At 38.6% G+C, this 22,331-nt stretch overlaps 2 protein-coding genes across 4 annotated transcripts; one reads left to right on the forward strand and one right to left on the reverse strand.

Moving 5' to 3' along the window:
* Positions 1-29: 29 nt before the first annotated feature.
* LOC131781986 (glutathione synthetase) lies at positions 30-7,697 on the forward strand. Its single transcript, XM_059098694.2, has 13 exons — positions 30-387; positions 503-578; positions 831-994; positions 2,119-2,152; positions 2,365-2,441; positions 3,246-3,326; positions 3,833-3,916; positions 4,318-4,387; positions 4,661-4,782; positions 5,286-5,355; positions 5,764-5,845; positions 6,026-6,209; positions 7,271-7,697. The coding sequence occupies exons 1-13, from the start codon at positions 128-130 to the stop codon at positions 7,395-7,397; spliced, it is 1,431 nt and encodes a 476-aa protein (XP_058954677.1). The 5' UTR covers positions 30-127; the 3' UTR covers positions 7,398-7,697.
* Positions 7,698-8,138: 441 nt separating this feature from the next.
* Positions 8,139-22,171, reverse strand: LOC131781985 (allene oxide synthase-lipoxygenase protein). 3 transcript variants are annotated; one of them, XM_059098691.2, is made up of 10 exons: positions 22,070-22,171; positions 14,210-14,305; positions 13,479-13,733; positions 12,770-13,053; positions 12,386-12,586; positions 11,867-12,130; positions 11,027-11,228; positions 10,577-10,791; positions 9,272-9,619; positions 8,139-8,754 (listed from the first exon to the last, which is right to left on the reverse strand). In XM_059098691.2, exons 1-10 carry the CDS (start codon positions 22,086-22,088, stop codon positions 8,575-8,577), a joined length of 2,064 nt encoding a protein of 687 aa, XP_058954674.2. In that variant the 5' UTR covers positions 22,089-22,171; the 3' UTR covers positions 8,139-8,574. The 3 variants fall into 3 exon arrangements, with proteins under 3 accessions (XP_058954674.2, XP_058954675.2, XP_058954676.2); XM_059098692.2 differs by lacking the exon at positions 22,070-22,171 and adding an exon at positions 19,828-19,979; XM_059098693.2 differs by lacking the exon at positions 22,070-22,171 and adding an exon at positions 19,867-19,924.
* Between the last annotated feature and the right edge of the window lie 160 nt (positions 22,172-22,331).

Genomic DNA, 22,331 nt, shown 5'->3' on the forward strand with positions numbered 1-22,331 from the left:
TTCAGGCTTTTATTCGTTCGAGCCGTCAATTTTGAACAAGTCCAATTCAAAGCTTAACAAATTCTACTTACTTTCGATTTATCCGAAACTTTTTTCGTATCTTTCAGAAGCATTTTCCCTGTTCGAAATGTTCTCGTCCTTTCTAAGAGGGGACCTTTCGGATAACGAAGTTGATTTTCTCGCCTCAGAAGGCCGAGACTATTTTCTCACTCGCGGAATGATTTACAGAAACAAGAGTGGAAATTTAGAGCACAGACCCTTTACTGTCCTTCCCACTCCATTTCCTAGAAGACTTTTCGCAGCTGCCAGAGAGGTTCAAAAGGATTTTAATTTGCTGGTGCACAAGGCAAGCCAGGATTTCCAGTTCACGAAAGACGCACTTCTGAGGTACACTTTCATCTTTACTTTAATTTCCATACTGATCATTCCGAATCGCTGGTTTGTGACAGTGAATCTCTCAAACTCGTGGATTTTCTCTTGATCTTCTGTACTTATCTTTTAGCACCATAACTGCGGATGTATTCACAGCAAAAATATTTTCCATTTACGAGAAAACTCAAGAGCAAGGCATAGATCAGGTGTGTACACAACTTGGCTGTTAGGGAGGTCTATGGATGCATGTCTTATACATATTAATTATTGAGCGAAAGATTGTCATTGATTCTACTATAAATCAACCTTTTCTTTCTTTAAGGATCCATGGAAAAAAATTGATCGATTGATACCCTCTTTTCGTAAATTATTTAATTACTCTTTTAACATAAAAGGAACATAAACAATTTTGTTTCGAATCGTTAGGTAAATTACCATAAACGTTTTATTTTTCTCAGCCCATTTCGTTGGGAATCTTCCGATCGGACTACATGCTTGAACAAACAAGCGGGTTGCACAACCAAGAAGACGAAAACTTAAACCTTTGTATCAAACAAGTTGAACTAAACACTATTTCCATAAGTGCCATATCTTCATCATGTCGTGCCTCCAGCCTTCACAGGTATGATGCATCCTATTTTTTTATCCAAATTTTTACTTGGGACGCACTGATGCAATTACTTATGCCTGTGGCGATTTTGCGCTCTTTGGAAAGACGCTTTACGCAAAGGCAATGTATTGTTTACGTCCGTAAATGTTAGAAAGCTGCGCGAAAATCTGTCCCTTGATTAGACTTAGATAAACAATGAAGGGGATAAAGAGAAAAAAAAAGGGTTTAATTTACGCAACATTTCGATGTCTTCGCGTTATGAGAAAAATTTCAAGTGATGAAATAAATGAAAAGAATATTCAATCTCCTTACAAACATATTCAGCGTGTAAAACTAGAATTAACATTTTAAATTGTTCATCTTTGTAGCTACTGATAACAATTTGAAAAATTGACCAACGCTGTTTCCTAGCGATAAAAGCACATTTTTACCCATGGCACCGAAACAATAAGTGACCTTACCAGTAACTCAGTAACCGTCCTCAATGAGAAATTGAATTGTTTAAGCCATCCTACGATATGTCATTCACATAAAAGAAAAATCCAGGCCCAAACACGCAATCAAAATCTATCGTGCAAAATATCAGTTAGTCTGTAGGGTGAAAATCAGGTTGTTAGAGACTGCAATACGCATTTTTTTTTTATAACTTGTCAACTCCGGTGCTTGTCAGTTCTGCGCTCTAGCTATCTTACATTTCCTCGTAAATTAATTACAAGAATTTGGTATTAGATCAAATAAACAAACTCTGCTTGATAATTCTGAGTATTCTCATTACCTGTTTGCTGGATAAAGTATGGATATTATAAGGAGAAATTACATGTTAATCACTTGTGGTAGTAAAAAGGTTAAGGAAATATGACATTGAAACTGGAAGACATAAGCAAACCTAAAATCGTAGATTTTCTCTCTGTGAAAATTGATTTTTTTGGAAGAATCTACATTATTTTGTTTGTTAACAGCAACATCTTACACTGCAAATAATTCTTCAAAAATTTCTTGTTTTCTACCATTTTTGATTTAGATCATGGAAATATTTTAAACTGTGTACTTCTAAATACTAAGAGCAATATATATATATATATATATATGTTTGAATTATTTTCGCTTACCCCAATGATTCATTTACGTGATTCCAGACATCTGTTGAATCTTATTGGAGAAGAGGAGAAGGTATAGTAACTATCATTTACTTTTGATATCGTGCTTGTGTTCATGTAACTTCCAAAACCGTTTTTTTTCTAAAACCATATGAAAAAAAAAATCATATTTACAGAGCTTGGACTAGAATCCTTCAATTGATGTTATTGTCGTTTTCTTTTTTCAAGGGTGCTTTAGCCCTTTTTGCTAACCAGTTGTCTTTCTCCTTGCATGCTTCTTTGTAGTCACCGCCTCCAAACTTTGCGCTCGATGAAGTAGCTGAGGGACTCATTAAGGCTTGGGAACTATACGGGTCATCGAGGTATAACCGATACACTTAACTAATATTTAGACCAATGATTTTCTAGTTTTCATTCGGCCAGCAGCTTCGATCACATTTCAAATACGTGCATCAGTCACATTATCTGGCAAAGAATGAAGAAATGATCCCGCGTGGGGTGTTACTACATCTAAGCGAATTGCGGTCGTTCCGCTCGAAAGACAATCCGCCCGAGAATGGAAGTCGATCCGCCCGACGAACAAACAGTGCATCAAATTACAAAGATTAAACTGTTATTCCATTTTTTATTTCTTTTAGTAATGTTTGAAGATATTTGTTGACCGTGTCATCAAAACAACAGCTCATTCGACCGCTGGGATATTTAACTTCTTCGGAACCTCCGCGATCAAAAGCAATATCATTTTGTTATGTAATAGACGCATCGAGGCCAAATATTTGAGGAAAAAAGTCAGTTGTGATGTTAGTATAAAACTCAGAGAAAAATATTAAACCATTCATGTTGTATTTCGTTACAAAAACTCATAAAACACTAGTTTTATTTTATGACACCATTTTAAAGAACTCTACAAAACTCATAGATAAGACGACATATACATCGGGCGCAATGACTTCGAAGTTCGGGCGGAAAGGTCTCGGGCGGTTTGACTCTTGGGCAGAACGACCGGATACCCATCTAAGCAAGGTACATGATTAATAATCGGGCGAGGCATTGTGTTACTATATCGATCAATGAAAAGTCTTCTAATCCAATCGTCTTGTTTTATGTTGCTGACCAACGTTTGTTGTTTTCCATTTCTAGCAAGGTTTTACTTTATATCTTTTCAGTGCTGTTATCATGTTTATCGTTCGTCCTGATGAAGTGAATGTGTATGTCCAAAGGATTCTGGAATACAGCATCAGAGACAAGTAATGAATTTGCAGATAGAACGCTTTTCTACTTAGTGTCGTAAAACCAGAGTGAGAGTGATCACCACAGTTCATCAGAGGAAACAACATCATTAAAAACAACCATAAATTCAATGCAAATTGAACGAAGCGAGCGAGAAAAATGCGAATAACTAGTTGAGTCATGATCGATTTTAATTCATTGTCTAGCCGATATTCGAGATCCAACGCAAGTTTTCTAGACCCTAAAATGTAAAACCACAGGTAGTAAAACAAAAGCAATCAAATCTGTGATTACTTTTGCCCTCGAGCAGTGCGAATGATTTAATTCATAAAGATATTGCGTGTATCTTCAACTGGTTAGCGGCCTGATGTGTGGATCTAAAGGTCCGGGTTTCAACGGGAAAAACCTGATTTCACTATTCAGGGGTGTGGGAGGAATTTTCTTGTTTGATAGGAATGGGGGGGGGGCATTATGAACTATTTTAGGTGATGAATAAAATACAACTTCATCTTTATTCTTGCAGAAACCGCGCTGTGAAAGTGATCAGACGAACCTTAACCGAAATTTGTACTCAAAGCGAAATACAGGGCGACAAATCTCTCTTTGTGTAAGAAAGTTGGCATTACATTTATTATCTCCCAGTTTTCGTTTTCTGTTTAGTAACTCTTTGATCGTACCTCTTAATTCACCAACTAAACGACTGAGAAGCTGATTCACTGGTTAACTCCCCATGTATTGAATGAATTGCTTTCTGACTTACTGACTGGGCGATAAAATACTTATGTACTCGCAATGATATACCTAATACTAATTGTAGTGGTAAAGTTCTCCGTTTCCTAGTTTTTGGGTGATAAAATGGAAAATTACTTTTTGGGTTGATTTCTTTTAGTTTATTATTTCAAGTTATTGAGATAGTAATTCCAAAATCGTGCGAAAAAATCTGCTTTTATAAATGACTACATATGTATACGCCTGAACTCTTATTAGGTTCTTACTTACCTTTAACAGGGATGGACTTGAGGTTGCTGTAGCTTACTTTAGAGCAGGTTACACACCCGTTGACTACCCTAGTGAAGACGTAAGTGCCCTTGCTAACTCCTTTTTCAAACCTTGGATAAGAATTTTTCGAAAAATGTTTTCCCGAAGAATAAATTATGTGGAAACTAGCTCAGTGAAAACGTACTACCGCGAGAAAACTATACACCTGTATGAGATAAAACGCAGAGATTTTATAAAGGATAAGTGATAAATTTATTTGCCACGAATTCTAGAAAAGGAAACGCTTATCTAAGTTTCTGATAGGCTCATGTATGTGTTCTCAGATGACATACATGTTAATTTTCTGACTCAGGAATGGTCAGCTCGTCTAACAATCGAGCTGTCTCGTTGTATTAAATGCCCGACAGTGGCTCATCAGTTGATGGGAACAAAAAAGATGCAACAAGTATTTGCTGAACCTGGAGTTTTAGAAAGGTAACAAGCTCCGAAGAAATTAGGGCTCGAGATAAACAAGGCACAATCTTTAGGTTTTTTCTTGTAAAACTGGGTGGGTTGGTTGGAATGGGGTGTTCAACCGTGATACCGTTATCCGGGTCAGCCCTCCCCGCCCTTTTATGGAGACACATTGTAGTTATATAAGAAACCGAGCCATCCCCGATTGACTGAGCTCATATGAATACAATCCTAACCCTTTATAGACCTTTACAACCTCAGATCAGAGTAGATATTCTCCTTACTGTGCTCTACACATTTCCTACGGTTCTGAAAAGGACTAGTTGTTTTACAATCCAGGGCCTCTTTTGTTGGCGATCATTTCCTTTATTCTCATAACCTTAACATTCGATTCAATGAACAAATTGTTAGGAGAAATTAGATGCTGGTCACCTTTAAGGATTGTAGGGTTTATAATCTCCAGCGGTGTAGTATTTTTATGCAACTGAGTCAATTAATAACTTCATTTTTCATATTTTGAGTAGGTTTTTACCGAATAGAGAGGCAGTGGACAGAGTAAGAGCAACCTTTACTGGATTATACACTCTCGATCCGGTAAATGAATAACTGTACATAGTGTTAAGAACTTTACCCAGTGTGTGAAGGCAGAATTTTAATAACCAGACCTTGCTAAGGAATGACATACTTGTGTCTCTCCCCTGAGAAGCTAATCTGTGGTGATCTGAGACAGTGTATAGAGTACATCTGTTGCTGCATGCGTCGACCCACGTCATGACTGTTCGTATCTGTAGGTTTGCATTTAAGATGCATTTACAAGTCTCTTCAGTATGTAATGTGTTAAACGTCATTTAAGGACATATCTACTAAAATAACTGGCATGGGTATACAGTCTATGGAGAATTTTCAGATTGAATGTAAATTGTCAAAATCATGAAATATGCCAGTTTTTCGAACCTATTTCAGACCGAATCAAAAATTTTATTCTATATTTCTCAATTTCAGGGACCATCAGGAGATCGCAATGTCGAGTGTTGTCTCCAAGCAGTGGAAAGGTTTGTCATGAAACCTCAGAGGGAAGGAGGAGGTATGATATGATTTACCTTTAATAGCCAAATGGAAAGAGATGAGAGAAATAACAACAACTTTGAGCTTCGCTGTTCTCTTTGAGAAGTGCAAAACTAGCTCTAGCAATCAAAAAGTAAAAAAAACACTACTAATTTATTACACTAATTTGTGTGAATACCTGCTCATCCCATGACTACAGGTAATCTCATCTATGGGGAAGATATCCGGCACACACTCCAAAGCAATCCTGAAAAGCGTTCTCAGTATATTTTGATGGACCGAATTCGACCTGCTTGCATCAACAGGAACTTTATCGTTCGTCAGGAGTCTATAAAACCTGCAGAAATTATCTCTGAACTGGGGATTTTTGGCATTTTTCTCAGGTAACCGGCGGTTTTTAATATAATTTGATTTTTCTGTGTTGCTGGAACCATTTTCAGTATTGGAGGACATGTAAGAAAACCCTTCGGATATCTTTAAAGTTGTTACCTGATTTTTCGACCTGACCCGATCGTTTTCACGATGAATAGGAATCTGACCTGATCAACACTTCCTATTTATACGCATTTAGCCTCATTCGATGAAAAAAGATAAACTAAGATTGTTCACTGTAATTTAATTTTTTCCTTCACAAATTGCTGCACCGTTGTTTTCATATTTAACCCTCTCTGACTCTCCTCAAAACAAGTCAGTTTTTATGATTATGTCAGTAAAATCTGTTGGATTCTATAGAAGCGCTTCCCGATTGCTTTTCACAATCGATCACAACGGCAAATAAGATCTGAGGTTAACCCTTTAACCCCTAGGGGTGACCAGCCTCTAATTTCTCCTTACAATATCACCCCTTAATCAAACATTAAAGCCACGAGAATTAAGGAGATGATCATCAACATATAAAGCTCTTGGTTTTTAGACAAATTCTCCCTGTCAGTCCTTCAGGAAATGTATAGAGAACAGTATGGAAAATATGCATACTGATGTTAGGATGTAAAGGGTTAACAAAGCAAGGAGCCAATGGAAACTTAAAGTAAACGCATGAATGCTTTAACCCTTTACCTTCCATGAGTGACCAACAGAGAATTTCTCCTTACAATATCACCACAATATCAAGCATAAAAGTTATGAGAATAAAGTAAAATAGATTATTAGTTGATCCAATAGCAAATTCTCCAAATTTACATCATAATAACTGTATGTCCGACAGTGAAGAGAATTACTTATTAGATCTTGGGAGTTTAAGGATTAAGTGCGCGAAAACGTGAATAACTCCGAGCTATGGTTAGCAATAGTTTTGAATCTGATTGGTCAAGAAAGTGACACCAACCACTGGACCAATCATACAGTGTGGTGATGCAAAGTCAAGGCGATTGCTGTCGACGTTCGATTGAGAATTCTCTTGCATCTTGCCAATTAAAGCCTAACAAGCCTTTTTCTGCTGTTTTAGTCAGGGAGATGAGATACTAATCAACAAAGATGGAGGCTACCTTGTCCGCAGTAGGCCATGGGATAAGTTAGAAGTGATAAGTCTTCATGGAGAAGGCGCCTACTGCAGTCCATATTTGGTAGACTAGAATGCACTTCACTTAAAGAGTAGCAAGCGAATAGATTTTATGTTGCTGTGCGGCTGTGCTGTAGAAAAACACAGATAACGTCAAGATGTAATAAAAACGAAAGAATGGCACAGGAGGCACAGTCGAGTGTGTTACTGATGTTCTTAACGGTAGTTTTCTCTTGTCCTCACTAATTGTTCAAAAAAAGGCTGGTATGACCCCCTTTGTCGTACAGTGATATACCTCTTGAATTTGTATTTGAAAGGTTGCGGAGAGGCTGCGTATCTGCAGTGAAATTAAATTTGCTCTCGCCCTTCAGTGAGGAGAATTTCCAGAGGGCTGGTTAATCATTTGAGTGTGCGAGGCGAGAATAAAATCAAATATGTCCCTTTGAGCTGATTTTTGTCTTTAAAAAAGACTTTAAAAGGAAAGATCCCGAAAACTGCCATGAAATCTTCTTCTCTAAGCAAAAAGTCGTCGACAATTGACAGGGATGGCAGGGTTGGTAATGTTCAGCTTTTAGCGCTGGGTACTAATCCCTGGGGTTTTAGTGACGGGATTTCAGCGCTAAATGATACATGTAAGGGGTTTCTTGATGAGAGAGGAATTGAATAACGAGCCAAAAGAAAGCCAGGAAGGAGGTATTCATAACGAGTTTGCAGCACGCACAATTTTCATTTCCATGTCCGGTTGTTATAAATGCAAGTTTTATGTTTTGTGTTTATGTGACCTTTGTGATATTCAGTCACGGTTAGTCGCAAGTTAACTTTACCTCCATGATATTTTTATTTGAACACATCAGGGCCTAGTTTTTAAAAGAGCGGATAACGCTATCCGAAGGATAAAACGCTATCCAGCGGACAAGAGTTAACAAAACATACTGTGCTATCCACCGTATAGAGATTTATCCCCGGACTAGTATAGTTTATGATTACCCAAGAACTCCTACATAGAGCCAGAATTTCACACCGCACACAAATATTAGCAACCTTCAACAACAGCGAAAGGGAGGAACGAGATGCAAATATTGTATGCAAATATTGTATGGAATATATGCATGGAATAAGTGCCCGACAGACTCTCCTTCCACAATTGAAGATTCGTGTCTACAATCAACAAATCAGTCTATTTTGTCTAATCACAACATTGAACGTCTTTCCACGAGGGATACGGGACTGTTTTCTTTTTCTTTCGAAGCTCAGATGGCAATACTATTTGGAATTTGCTCTGGCAAAAGATATGGGTACGGGACACAAAGTTTTGCGTTTCGCGCCTTAATTTCAGCGGATATGCCCTTCAGTTTCCTCTGAAATACTTCAATGGCGGCTTTGGCAGGTTCTTCGATGAATAGCTCCTCTGGGTAGTCACCAATGAATTTCTGTCAATTAGAACAAATGATAAGTGGTTTTGAAGTAGTACGAACTACGATCGAAAAAACAAACATGTACTTGATAATATCAACTCTGCACTGATGGTTTTTGCATGATTTGTTGATGAAGCACGCATGCGTATCGATTGCCTGCTTTTCGAAATGTGTTCCGTTAACACTAAGTTCACTTTAAATCCTAGAGGTGACCTCAACTGGTACAAGAATAAATGGGGTAAGTTTCTAAAGAAACTGCGGTGCTGCGTCGGTGGAGGAGTATAACAAGACAAATTGGTTTTATCAACTGAGTTGACAGTGTAAATTAGCCAGCGTAGAGAGTTTCTAAAGCTGACTTTTCAAGCATTAGCCCTTTGTTAGAGCGAATTGACGATCACGAATTGCTGAGGCTCTGGAAACTCTTTATGGTGGCCAAGTCACATTATTAACTCAGTTGATAAAACCAAATTACCTTAACTGGTACAATTGAAGACGATCACGAATTGAGCACAGAAGGTATGCATTACGGTACCTCGTCTTTAAAAATACGGGTCAAGTCGTACACCGTGGCAATGGTGAGGGAAGATTGGTGCTTGGTAGCCAAGCATTTCATGAGGTCTGCTTGCCCCACAACTCCTTTCTTGGTCGGTGGTGGCTGACGCATGAGTGCTGGAGAATTTGGCGGGAAACCGTATACGTCCATCTGGGAGAAGTTAACTGCTGCGTGTTGGCAGGCGCAGGTGAAGATGATGGAGGTCAAGAATTCATACAGCTGGACGCAACTGGTAAAAGATGGCGGAACACCATGGTTTGTATGGCCTGGTTTATTGGGATAGCCATTGTCATGCAGATCTTTGACCCAATTCTGAAGCTCGTAGTCCTTTAATAAAAGTAACACGACGAGTTTTATTTGGATGGATTACAAGACACAGATTGCGAAAGGAAGAATAAATAGCCAAAGTGGCAAAACAATATCCCGAGTTGACGGGATAATAAATTATGAGTGTTTGATTATCGCGGATTAACACTCTTCCAAAAAAAAAAAATGGATTTCAACCTCAGTTCGAATGGAGGCACGGAAAGGATAAGCTTAATCTACAGTCGTCCTTGATCAGGAGACCAACAAATGTAACTACTGTGCGCGGATTTAAATCATATTCACCATTTTTGATTTCATAAACCTTTACTTTTATTAACTCTCTGATATGGTTTAAGTAAAATCGTTAAGTGCGCAGGCACAAAAACAATACAGTGCTGACAACCTTTTATCTCCCAGAAGTGACTAACATGTAACTTCTCCCTATAATATCCATATACTATCCAACAAAAAGGTACTGAGAATATTCAACGTTATCAGGTAGAAGTTTTCATCTTGATCAAGCATCAAATTCTCCTAACTAATTCACAAAGAAATGTGTATGAGCAAGAGAGGAGAGTTTACAGTCAGATGTTGGGAGTTAAAGGGTAAAAATAACTCAACGTGACCGCGTTAGATTTGGTGTGGATTTTACTGCAAGGAGATAGTGTGGCTTACTTTACCACTTCGTCGTAAAGACTTAGTAAAAGCTGTTTTTTTGACCTCCTTTGGTTCTTAGAATCCTGAGGAAACTGATTAACGTCCAAAAAAAGCCATCGAAAGCACTCTATATTTCTCCTTCTATGCTGCTCAACGTGATGTAAGGTTGAGAGGAAGGACAACTCGAAAAGCTTCAGATTTTGTAAATTGGTCGGCTTTTTAGATCGTTATTTAACAACTTTTTTTTAGTAATCATCCAACACCTTTTAGGATTATTAATCCGGTCTATCGTTCGATTTAGTAATTGACTCATATGATTACCTTCTGCACTTCACCATCAGAGTGGTAATAGTCAGACAAGATCTCCTTGACGAAGTCTGCAATGGCTGCCCAGAGTTTTAAAGAATCTTCGCGGTAGTGGAAGTTGGGTAGTTTATCGGGATCATCCACCCCTCTGTTTTTTAGCACTTGTGGCAGGATGTACGAGGGCCAGGTACTGCTGCTCTTGTAGAATTTCTTCATTAGGGTGACATGCCCTAGCAAAAGCAATTAGACACATGTGTAAAGCGCGATAACTCAATTAAGCTCAAAGTAACATGGGAGAGTAGATAAGAAAATCGTCAAAATTCATAAAGATGCCCTGCAACTGGATTTGTTAAAAAATGTGGTAAATATCCTTATTTTTTCCATGTGTAAGGAAGCAATTTAAACCAGACACTTGGTAATTTGACCTCCCGGGAGACAGATTGACGCTATGAGTTATCGTTTTACCTCCTCCGCCAACAGTCAAAGTGTTATCAGCCACTCCTCCCTCCGCTATCAAGACATCTCTGCCAAGAGTGTTGATGGCCAGAACTCCTCGGATATGAGGGGCCAACAATTTCCAAATGGGGTGGATTGTGGGTAGCTGTCTATAGCTGGCAACGGCAATGGGTTCCATGAAGAGATGGGTGCGGAGAAGATGGGTGACCATCTAAATACAACAGACACAAATGACAGGAAATCTTATTTTGTAAAAAAAGTGCATTTTTCAGGCATCACTCTCGTGGTTCTGGGAACCTATCTTGCGTGTCGACGTATTATTTACCTTCTTTTTTGCACAAAATTACGGAGTGTTTATTTTTCAAGTTCTTTACGGGCTGTCCAGGGAACCCAACGATCAAACGTCGAACATGCACCAATGGATCACTTTACAGCCGGCTGCGCCAATCTCCCGCGCAAAAATTTCAGGGGAAATTATATTGATACACCTTAATAAATCAACAAAGCTGAAATGGTAAGCTTCTTCTCAAGCCTGTTCTCCATTTCCTCTGCGATCCATATGTGGATGATTATCTATGCCTCTCACTCTATTTGAGGAGACAATCCGTGATGCTGAAAACGAATTAGTTTGTTTTCACATAGCTTCAGGGTAACGTCTCGCACGCAGGCAAGAATTCATGTTGTCTCAGTTAATAAGACGGGTTTCAAAGTAGCGTACAAAATAAACAAAGCATTAAGGACAGTTTGAATTGACCATTACGGGAGGTGAACGAATGGAAATGATAAAAATAAGTTGATTTGAATTTCACGAAATCTCTATAGATTCTCCATGTTGATGCCGTCTCATACCTGATGGAATTGAGTGTCAGAGTTACGCAGCCACAGCTTAGCACAGGTCCAGTCCATCTCGGAATCATTTGGGGTCCATATAGGGTTTTCATGGTGTGGTTCCTGATGGAACTGAACTGCTATCGGCACCAGGTCTCCGTTACCTTTCACGTAAAACAGGCCTAGGCTTGCGCACATGTATCTCCTTTCTAGGTCCGGTCGGTCCTGCCCGTAGTGCGGGATGTCCTCCAAGATCTTATAATCCACCATGTAAATACGGCCATCCTATGTGATGACACCAAGAATCTTTTTCAATACTTACATGAGACAATGAAATGAGATATCCTCGCGAAATTCTTAATTATTTTGGGCATTAAAAAAGAGACCGCATAAACGTCAACCTTTCCACAATCAACTAGTGCTATTTCTTACATGTGCAATGTTTCTATTCACTAAAAGAACTTATTTACCGCCATGGTTTTCAAATACCGTTATCTCTTACATGTGCAATATTTCTATTCACAAAAAGGACTTATTTACCGCCATGGCTTTCTCTAAAGTGTCCCCACTGTCCAGCAGGTTACCAACCAACTCCTGTGTGACAGGAAAGTGGGGTGGCAGTTTTGTGCACCTCATGATTGAATCAGGATTACAGCCATTGAGAAACTGGTATCCAAAGAAACGGTCCTCTTTCCAGTATTTTGCAGCTAGTGGAACCTCTCCAACAAAGCCAGTGAATGCCTATTTAAATAAATGTAGAATTTTTACAAATATATCAGACTATCAAATCAGTATGAAATCACTTGGCACTTAATAATCATTCTGCAATAATCTGATAGAATTGACCGAACCATTTCAGAACTCAGAACAGAACAGAACCGAAAAAAAAGTGTCTCTAAAAATCGGAAGTGTCAATCGGCAAACCTTGTAGTAGTCATCAAAGTCGTCCCACTGGTCAAAAAAATTCAACAAGTGCACAAGACCCAGGTTGATGAGTGCGTTTTTCCTGGCTCGATGAAGGTCATAGGCAGCTTCCTCGGTAAACTGCACGTCCTTGGGAAGATTCTTCACTCCAGATGCTTTCACGTAGCCTGGCAGATCCTCATACACCTCATCTCTACCCCACTCATACAGTGCCCTCCTCTCCTTAAGCTCGGCTTCACGTCGACTTTTCAATTCAGGATGTTGCTCATCCGTGGGCAGTTTAGCTGAAATAGAAACGCAGCGGCATTAGGGGGCCATCCATACAAACTGGTCGACTATGCCACATTCTTCTGTAGAAATGTGAATCTTGCGCCAGGGTTGGGGGGGAGCGCACCCCCCCACCCCTTCCTTGAGATGACCAGTGGCTTTCTTATACAACAAGTATTGTGCGAAAAGAAAATGGAAAAAGAAAACTGTGATTTATTGGCGTTGAAGTAAAACATGAGATGAATTTAAAGAATTTATGTCAAACGCCTTAAACGTTTCGAGCATTAGCCCTACTTTTCGTCATAATAGACGTCAGTTACCTCATTCCTTAGTAGTGCACCCCCTCCTAAGAAGAAGAATCTTGGCTCCGCCCCTGTGTGCATGTTCGACGCGCTGTTTAGCAAAGAAGCTTGCGAGAGAGACCAAGTTATGGCTGTCTTACCTTTTCCTTCAAAGAAAGTGACTTCACTCTCTACCCAACGATTGCAAGGAAAAACATAGGTGACGTTCTTAGTTTTGATTGTTACTCGGTCGACGAACCAATCACTTCTGTACCCGCCGCCATCATTTTTTAGAGTGATCATCAAAAGCTCGCCAACATCCTTGGCGGTTATGTAGTAGTCGTCCTTCTGTCCGGCTTCAAAGTCATTATGGAACCATTTGTCCATAGACAGAGGTTTTGTTTCGCCGTTGCTACCTGAGATGAAATTTTTAAGGCATTGTGTGAGGTTTTAAGTAGAAATTGGGGTCATTCATTTCACAAATGTTCACGGCCGCTCAGTTTGACAAAATTAAAAATGATTTTGTAGAACTTTCCCTCATTTCTTGGCTTCCACTAAGACAACCATTCTGACGAGGTGTGCAGCTTTCAGGTTCTATTTATCCAAGGTATTCACTACGATTGAAAATCTCAAACGTAAACATTTCATTGCTGAACTTGCCTTCATAACGGAGGGAAAAGGTTCACAAATAAGGAAATCTAGTGAAGTTAAAACGGTCGCAGAGAATCTAAAGATTGTACCTCCCCACCAGAGGTCTAAATTGACTCGACGCCTCAAAATTTAGGTTCTCGTGTAAATGCTAAGCGCCAAGATTCAAAAAGTCCATAAGGTTTCTTCGGTAGTATATTTCGATGGAGAAATTTGACGAGAGCAAGGTGTTAGGGTGAGTTACCTTTGATTATAAGAGACACTGATGCATCTGTACCAGCTCCTTTGCGGTTTCCCGTAACGACAGTGATTATATATTCTGACGTCATCTTTTCGTCTCCTGAAATTGACAGAGGCTGTATTCAAGAAATATTTCTAGTTCAAAGATATATAATTAGTCTACATGCAGATATTTTTGAGGAAGAATAAAAAATAGAGAGCTGACTTTTTGCTTCTTCATGTATCTGATTGCTGCCAGATCCACAACTGGCTAGTAAAGAACCCGCCATGTAAATTTGTTCAAGAACCAATCAATGTCAAGTAATTTTTCGTGGGGCATTTCTCAAAATTCATGAAAAATACCCTCTGTCTCAGCCAATCAACATTTAGTCATTGGCCCCCAAAGGTTATGAAATTATACCACTTATGATTTATGAAATCACTCGAAAGGCAAACGATACCTATAGTCAATACTACCTGTTTGCGGTTACATACGATGCATATTCGGTTGAGGAAATTTCCTTAAATTTACTTAAGTGTGTAAATACAAGTTAATTTCAACAACACTATTTTATCCGAAAGCCTGTTATTTTTCTGAAAAATAGTTTAAAGTTCTAACCAATTTATCAAAATAGAAAAATAGATAAATTATTGCTAATATTGAGATCCCTAGTACTGTCAAAGATTCCAGCCATTCACATGAAGAACAGGTTTTTGGCAATCGCATTGGTGTTTAGCAGCATGGATACGGGTTTGAATTTAAATAACTTTTGAAACCACCCTAATTATCTCTGAACTATAAAAATTTTTAATGTTTCATCTTTATCTTTCTTTTCTTTCCGAGCATGCATGACCCCGTAAAGTCGATAGATATTAACCTTGATGAGAATGATATGTTAAGAGCGGTTTTGAATTTAATTTAGAACTAAAGCACCCATAAAATTAGACACCCAATTTTCGTAATGTTGTATTTAAGCATCCTAGTCGTAAATGTGCTTTAGTGGATAAACCGAAACAACTGACTAATTTGAAAAAGATTACTTATCAGGTTGCTCCTTGTGGAAGTAGCAATCACAGAACAGGGAGGTGATCAGTTAGAAAATCGGTCTGTGTCAAAAGAATGGATACATTCTTACTATTGGTAAATAAAGTACTCATTGGAAAAGGAAAGAGTTCTTGGCAATAAAGAGACGAGATTGAGCAATTTGAAACCGGATCTTAGCAGTCAGAAGAAAAATGATCTTGCCGCGGTTGTTCGAAGGTCTGATAACTTTATCCATAGGATAAATCTCCATCTGGTGGATAACGCCGTACGTTTCGCCACCACTTATTTTCGATTCATCCGTTGGATAGCATTATCCACCCTTTTCTACGAATGAGTCCTGGCTGTGAGGTTATTATGGCACTGAGTAAATTTAAAAGCATAAATCAGTAGCTTATAGCAAGGGGTAAAAAACAGAAATGAAAACACTCTCTTTCATGCGCAAACCTGAAATGTCGACATGTTTGATCCCTTTAAATTTAAGTCTTATCCAATCGAAACACTGGCATAATTCTTTCAGTTCGTTCAATTTCGACTCCATACCAACAGAACAACACCGGATCGAGTGCAGGCGAGGAAAGTCAACTTTGCGAACAGCTTAACTGCGAATTCAGTGACCCACTCGAAGCCTGGGGCGATAGGCGGTCAGAACATATGCTGTACCTAGCGGAGGGGGGAGGGGAATGAAAGAAGTCAAGAGATCGAGAGTTGGTGTGCATGGATATTTCTAAACCGAGCGAGCGAGTCTGGAGAAAATGTTTGAGTTCTGACGTCGAACTCGGAGTGATCTTCAGCTCGAATTAAAGCGTGTGTAGAAAAATGGTGGCTTTCATGTTATATTGATAAGATTACGTTTCTCATAACTGGTACTTTTATAAACGCCATGTAGCTTTGTGCCTTTGAATTTCGCCGGTTGTCGATTTAAAGCGATAAAGGAGAACTTTATTACACCGCGGTGAAAGACGTCAAGTCAATGGTGACAATTATATTTATCGTTGTCACTATTTTATCTCTAATAATGTACATGGAAAAATTATTCAGTTCTGATTGGTTAAGATAAATGCAGTTTTCAGGTAATTCAATGCAGAAGAGAGTTAATTCAGTGCAGAAGAGGGTTAATTCAGTGCAAAGAAAGTAACAAATCAGACATTCTGATTGGTCAATAATCAAAGAAACTCACAGATAGCCAATCAAATGCGAGCCTCGGATGTCGCAACAAAATTTGAAAATTTGCGAGCGAAACAAAGGCCTGCGTTTTAAGTAGGTTTTCTTTCGCCACCACAGTGAAAAGCACTGCTTTTTGGTTGTCGGTTTGGAAAAAGTGGTGTTTAGAGGAGGGAATTGCCAAGGAAATCGAAAATTACGAGCCGACCCAGCTTAATCATGACGAGCTTTGCGTCGGAAAAAAATTTTATGCAAATTAGCTGGCTGCACTAATTTGCATAAGTAATTCAAGCCAAGGTTTGACGCCTCTTGCTGGCATGAGGTGTTTGCTGAACATTCTAGGACATCCGGTAATCGCCACAGAAAGGTTAGTAAAGGTCCCCTGGAATGGAAACCGCAACTTCCGATGATTACATTTCTAATCATTTTCAAGATACAACTCTTCTTTGTTCTCTCACTTCCCAGAAACAAGAGTCCAGAGAAATGTTTTATACAAACTTAACGGGTCTAATTCTAAAAAACCTAAGGGGCGGCACGCTAAGCTTATTTTCTCTGTAGAGACAGTAAATGACAACAGTAAGACAGAAGACAACAGTAAATCAATAACACAAGGTTCACAAATAGTCCTGACCAAATGTTACAGAAACATATAACAGGAACAATTTAAAACACGTAAAAAGAAGAAACTCAAAAATTGCCAAAAAAGCGGCACCGATAAAGCCGATTTCACCTCCATGATCGAAGACCTAAGCCTATTTAAGGTTAACTCCAACAAACCTTTCTTTACACAAAACTTTTAAAGTCTAGAAACTGTGTTGGTTAGATAATCCTTCCCGTTTGGTCTACAAGCTTCGGCGCAATGCAACTGTTCTTATAATGACTATTTATCTGCGAAGGTTTTGGAACGGCATTTCTAGCTTTTCCGAAGACATCATTCTTGCCAAAACGACTATAACAGGGAAGAAGCTGGTCTAAAACACCGTTATTGCATTTTAGGTCATTGTGAACAAATTCACTCGTATGAAAATTGTCTCACGCGTCTGCCGTGTAAGGAGGGTAAAGAAGAGGTTAAAAACAACACTCAGATATAGGTATATATTACCCAAGAGAGTATAGAACAGATTAAGAGAGGATGTCAGCATCCATCGAACAAATGTGAAATATTGTGGCAAGTCGCCCAAGTGGGTGACTTGCCGCTGTTTGTCTGATGCATGTTGACCTTAGCTCTTAAAAAAAACCCTCAGGTATACACTACCCGAGAGGGCATAAAAGAGATTAATAATAAACCTCAGGTATACACTACCCGAGAGGGTATAGAAGAGATTAAAAATAACCCTCAGGTATAAACTACCCAAGAGGGTATAGAACAGATTGAAACAACCCTCAGGTATACACTACCCAAGAGGGTATAGAAGAGATTAAAAATAACTCTCAGGTATACACTACCCAAGAGGGTATAAAAGAGATTAAAAATAACCCTCAGGTATATACTACCCAAGAGGGTATAGAATAGATTAAAAACAACCCTCAGGTATACACTACCCAAGAGGGTATGGGAACGATTGAAACAACCCTCAGGTATACACTACCCAAGAGGGTATAAAAGAGATTAAAAATAACCCTCAGGTATACACTACCCAAGAGGGTATAAAAGAGATTAAAAATCACCCTTAGGTGTAAACTACCCAAGAGGGTATGCAAGAGATTAAAAGTAACCCTTAGGTACACACTACCCAAGAGGGCACGAAAAATTGAATTCCCCCCTATATATATATATCAGGAGACCGCTCTTTGTCTGGAGTCTTTTTTTTTTTACTGAAAGTTGAGGCATCTACCGTTAGTTATATAATTATTATCTTTTACTAGTTCTCCAATGTCGTTGTCAATCTCGGCTATTCTTGGCTGACAGCTTTGCAATTTCCCATGATTTTTCGACTGGAGGCATTTCCCGCCTAAGGTATACGGTCGAGAGCGATTTGATTTACCGCATCAACAACAGGATTATATTTTGAGACCTCGCGAATCCATCTGCTGGAATTCTCCTTGTCTAATCAGTCCGGCACAGAGACCAATTGAAGATTTAACATACATTTTGTTTGGTTACCAGGCATTGAACGAACAGCCTTTGTTGGCGCGCTTGAGACCTGCTGGCGTGACAGAACGTATTGTAGACATCGCGGAATGGACGAAACAATTTGTTCTTTGCAAAAGCATTCGACCTGATTTTACATTAACTTTTCGTTTACACATACCAGTACTTTTCGGGGTCGAGATTGGATCCCGTAACTATAGAAAGCTCAGCCGATCGATCGATCGATCGACAGAAATATAGTGCCTCCGTAGAATGCATGCTGCGAATTTTTTTCGGGGCCAAAGCTCCTCATGGTTGCCCGAGCGGTCCAACGCCGAAATTAAAAACAAACATGGTTAACCTCGGAAACGACGATTCCATTTCATCGAAAGTGATTCGGACACAGACTGAACAATTCCTTAAACTGTTTAGCCGGATTTCTTTTTTTGCGCCTTAAAGATGTGAAGATATCATTGCATATTATTGTTTTGATCGTACGCGGTTGTTTAGACCGAACGCAAGGTTTGAATTGATTATTTTTGCACTTGATGGGCGTGCTTTACTTATGCTTAATTATGATAAGCCATCTCGTGTTTTTCCATGTATATTAGACCTCAATCGACGCGGAATTTTGCTCTGAATATAACGGCTTAAGTGCCGTTAATTGTTGTGAAGATATCATTCAAAATGACGTGTATGCCTGTGATATGTAAAAGCATTATTCCAGCGTGGCTGTGCATTGCCAGTTTTTTAAAGCGCTTGATTAATTTTTACTTACGTCCTATGTTTGTGCAAATATTCTAATTAGACCCAATTTATTTTCAAATAAGCTTCATTTTTAGCATGCCAGGAGGTAATGTGATGTGAATACTAATCGAACTTCAAATGATCAGGGAATGTTAAATATACCCATGAAACAAGTCTTCATGTTAAGTTGCCCACTCGTAGATTCTCTTACCGGTGCAAAGCTCCTCTGTTAGCTAATAAAACTGCGATCAATCACTTACGCTATCTTCCGAACTCCGGGCGGAATGCAGATTGGAATGTAGAACGGTAGAGACGTCAGTAACAAAGATAGGTGAACTCACAATTAAACAACAGATAGTAGCACAAACGGCTAGGACAAACACTCAATCTCTGATATTTTGTTAAATTGTTCATCGCAGAAGAAAAGAATCAAGGAGAGTGCGTATGTAAGTAAACTTGCTGCAAAAAACTGATGCCAAGAAGACGAAATAACATTTACATTGGTTACAAGAAAGTTTTAGCCATCGAATTTCGATGTTTAAACTGGTTTACTTTTACCATTACCAACCCATACGAGGGAGATATAAAATATCTAAATGCTATTTTTTTAGTTTTTTACCTCAAACCTTGGAACCAATAACTGATGCTAGGCACTTGCCTTGACTGGAACTCTGATTTCGTTGAAAGCGTCGAACGTTTTAAGTGACTCTTCGCGCGCAATTTAATATATAGCGTCACAAGCGAACCCACAAACGCAAATACGGGTCACGGTGTTCCAATAGCTTGTAAGTATTTGTTTAAAAAAAAAAAAAAAAGAAAAAAAACAACCGCCACAAGTATTCCGCTGTCCACTTCCAGCAGATATGCGCGCAAACAGACCGGGAGATGTAAGCGCTTACTAAATCATTTAAGTCATTATTTTACAAATGATTTAAAAAAAAAACTTTTATTGAGAATAATTTAAAACCAACAGAAATGATACTTGTAACAGCCAATTTTTTTAACATAAACGTAATCAGTACTATTTCCTCCATTTGAGAAAGTCGGTAACTTACAAATGACTTCCGGAATAATCTTGTTGACATACATGAAGGAACAGACCACAACATAGCCCAATGTCAATAGTGACGCAAGAATAAGCGCGTTTATTTCGTGGGTATTGAACAACTCACTCAAGAGCACTTTCCAGGCAAATTCGACTAAATCCTTTTTTTCTTGATTTAGTTTTTGATTTCGCTTTTGAATTTCGTAGTCCTCTTTTGATCTTCATATTTGACTGCCGCTGAATGACCCCCTTTCGACACGATATGATGATCTTAAACATTCTTCACAGCCTTTGGATTTTAACCCTAATCTTATTAGTAGAAATATACATCATAACAAAGGGCCAATATTGGTGTCACGTACTTCATCACAGGTTTGTTTTTATAATCGACTTATTTTGTAAATACTAACAAATTTTTGACTTAAATCGTTTAAACAGATTTTTGAACAACAATTTTATTGTCCTTTGGAGAGATTGAGAGAGTTTTGTTTCCTAATGTTTCTCAATGGAGTGTTCAATAATGGTCAGTTCCTCCCAAAAAATTATTAGAACTCGGTCCTACTTGATATACAAGTAATATATCATCATCATCACTTCACGGGTTTATTTAGAACCAACTTCATGACCAGCTCCCAGTTGGCTTGTTAGCTCAATTGGTAGAGCGCTGCACCGGTATCGCAGAGGTCATGGGTTCAAATCCCGTACAGGCCTGAATTTTTATCAGGCCTTATTTTCACTACTGCCTAAGTAGTGCACATTACTGCGAGGATCACTTTCATTCACTTCAAGTAATAGTCGTGTTGGAATTTTGGAGCCCAAATGCTCGTTAAACAGTCTCAAGTGACAAGAAACCGCCTACGCAACCCTTGTTAGAAGTTTCGTCACGTAAAGATAAAGAAAATTGCAATACGAGTGTAACTGAATGATCTTTTTGATCAGACTTCAGTTGCACTATCAATAAGTAGCCATTGATTTGTGGTAGTCGGAATATATATTTCCTCTTCCTCTGACGAAACACCTCTCAAGTTATTAAGGATTAAGACAAGTGATTGCTGACGAGGAAAGCTGCGGTTTTGCAATCGAAGCTCATTCTGCCAAGAAACGGAACTCGCTATTCATAATTTTTCCCTTGAGCATCATGTCTACCCTAATGTACTAACCAAAAGTTTTCTCCGCTGAGCACATTTTTTTTTGTCATCTTCAGTAGTCTGTTTTGTTCCTCTTCTGGGATTATAGTACAGTGAAATTCAATCGTTTTTTAACTGTCATAGGACTTTTGAAACTACGACCCTCTTAAACTTCATTTGAAATTAAAGAGCGAAGACAATATAATATTTTTGACAATCACTTGTAAATTTCTCTGTAATTCAAATAATGCATTAGCATGAAGCGAAGTAGTTTATATCCATGTGATCAGCTTTATTTCTTCTACATTTATTCGCTCTTCAGGTCTTTTGGCTACTTGTGCAAAATCTGAATTGTGTTCGTCATGAAATCTTGCCGATATGAAGCGTCAGCTCTTTGGAGGAAGGAACAGTATTCCAGCGATACAAAACAGTTCAATTGGTGCCTATCATTAATTTTAAGAACGGGTTTCCCTTTCTATACCGAGGAATAAAAGGAATTAATTCATCTCTCCGAGGGATGGGCGTAGGAATTCTGTCCATAAGTAATACGTACAAGTGTACTTGTCGGCGCTGTACACATTACAACACAGAAAAATAGAAATGACTGGGTGCCAATCCACTATCAAGTGTTTGTGCTAGAGAAAAAGCATGATATAAGTATCTAAAATACAGCTCATAGAATGCAATACCTTCTCCTTCCGAAATCATCTTGATCCTGTCCTCGACAATAAGAGCAGACCTTAGCCAAACTTCGCTGAATACAAACTTTGCCCAGAATTTTGCATAAAAATTGTTTTAAGTTATGAATATATTATGGTGGTCCCTTGATAAAAAAAAATGAATATGCAAGATAAAGGATTGCAAAATAATTAAGTTTTTCATACTACGGAATACCACAAGATCCTTTGTTGTAATTTTTGTGGATTATTTTGTTCGTTTCCACATTTGTTT

Source organism: Pocillopora verrucosa, chromosome 3, assembly GCF_036669915.1.
Source record: "Pocillopora verrucosa isolate sample1 chromosome 3, ASM3666991v2, whole genome shotgun sequence".
Taxonomy (NCBI): domain Eukaryota; kingdom Metazoa; phylum Cnidaria; class Anthozoa; order Scleractinia; family Pocilloporidae; genus Pocillopora; species Pocillopora verrucosa.

Bases quoted from the DNA above. Each gene is read 5' to 3' on its own strand.
- LOC131781986 (XM_059098694.2), top strand. From the start codon at position 128: ATGTTCTCGTCCTTTCTAAGAGGGGACCTTTCGGATAACGAAGTTGAT. The intron at 4,783-5,285 runs GTAACAAGCTCC...TATTTTGAGTAG, and splicing joins GAACCTGGAGTTTTAGAAAG to GTTTTTACCGAATAGAGAGG. The intron at 6,210-7,270 runs GTAACCGGCGGT...CTGCTGTTTTAG, and splicing joins ATTTTTGGCATTTTTCTCAG to TCAGGGAGATGAGATACTAA.
- LOC131781985 (XM_059098691.2), bottom strand. The intron at 12,587-12,769 runs GTTTGCCGATTG...TTATTTAAATAG, and splicing joins ACTTTGATGACTACTACAAG to GCATTCACTGGCTTTGTTGG. The intron at 11,229-11,866 runs GTATGAGACGGC...TGTTGTATTTAG, and splicing joins CTGACACTCAATTCCATCAG to ATGGTCACCCATCTTCTCCG.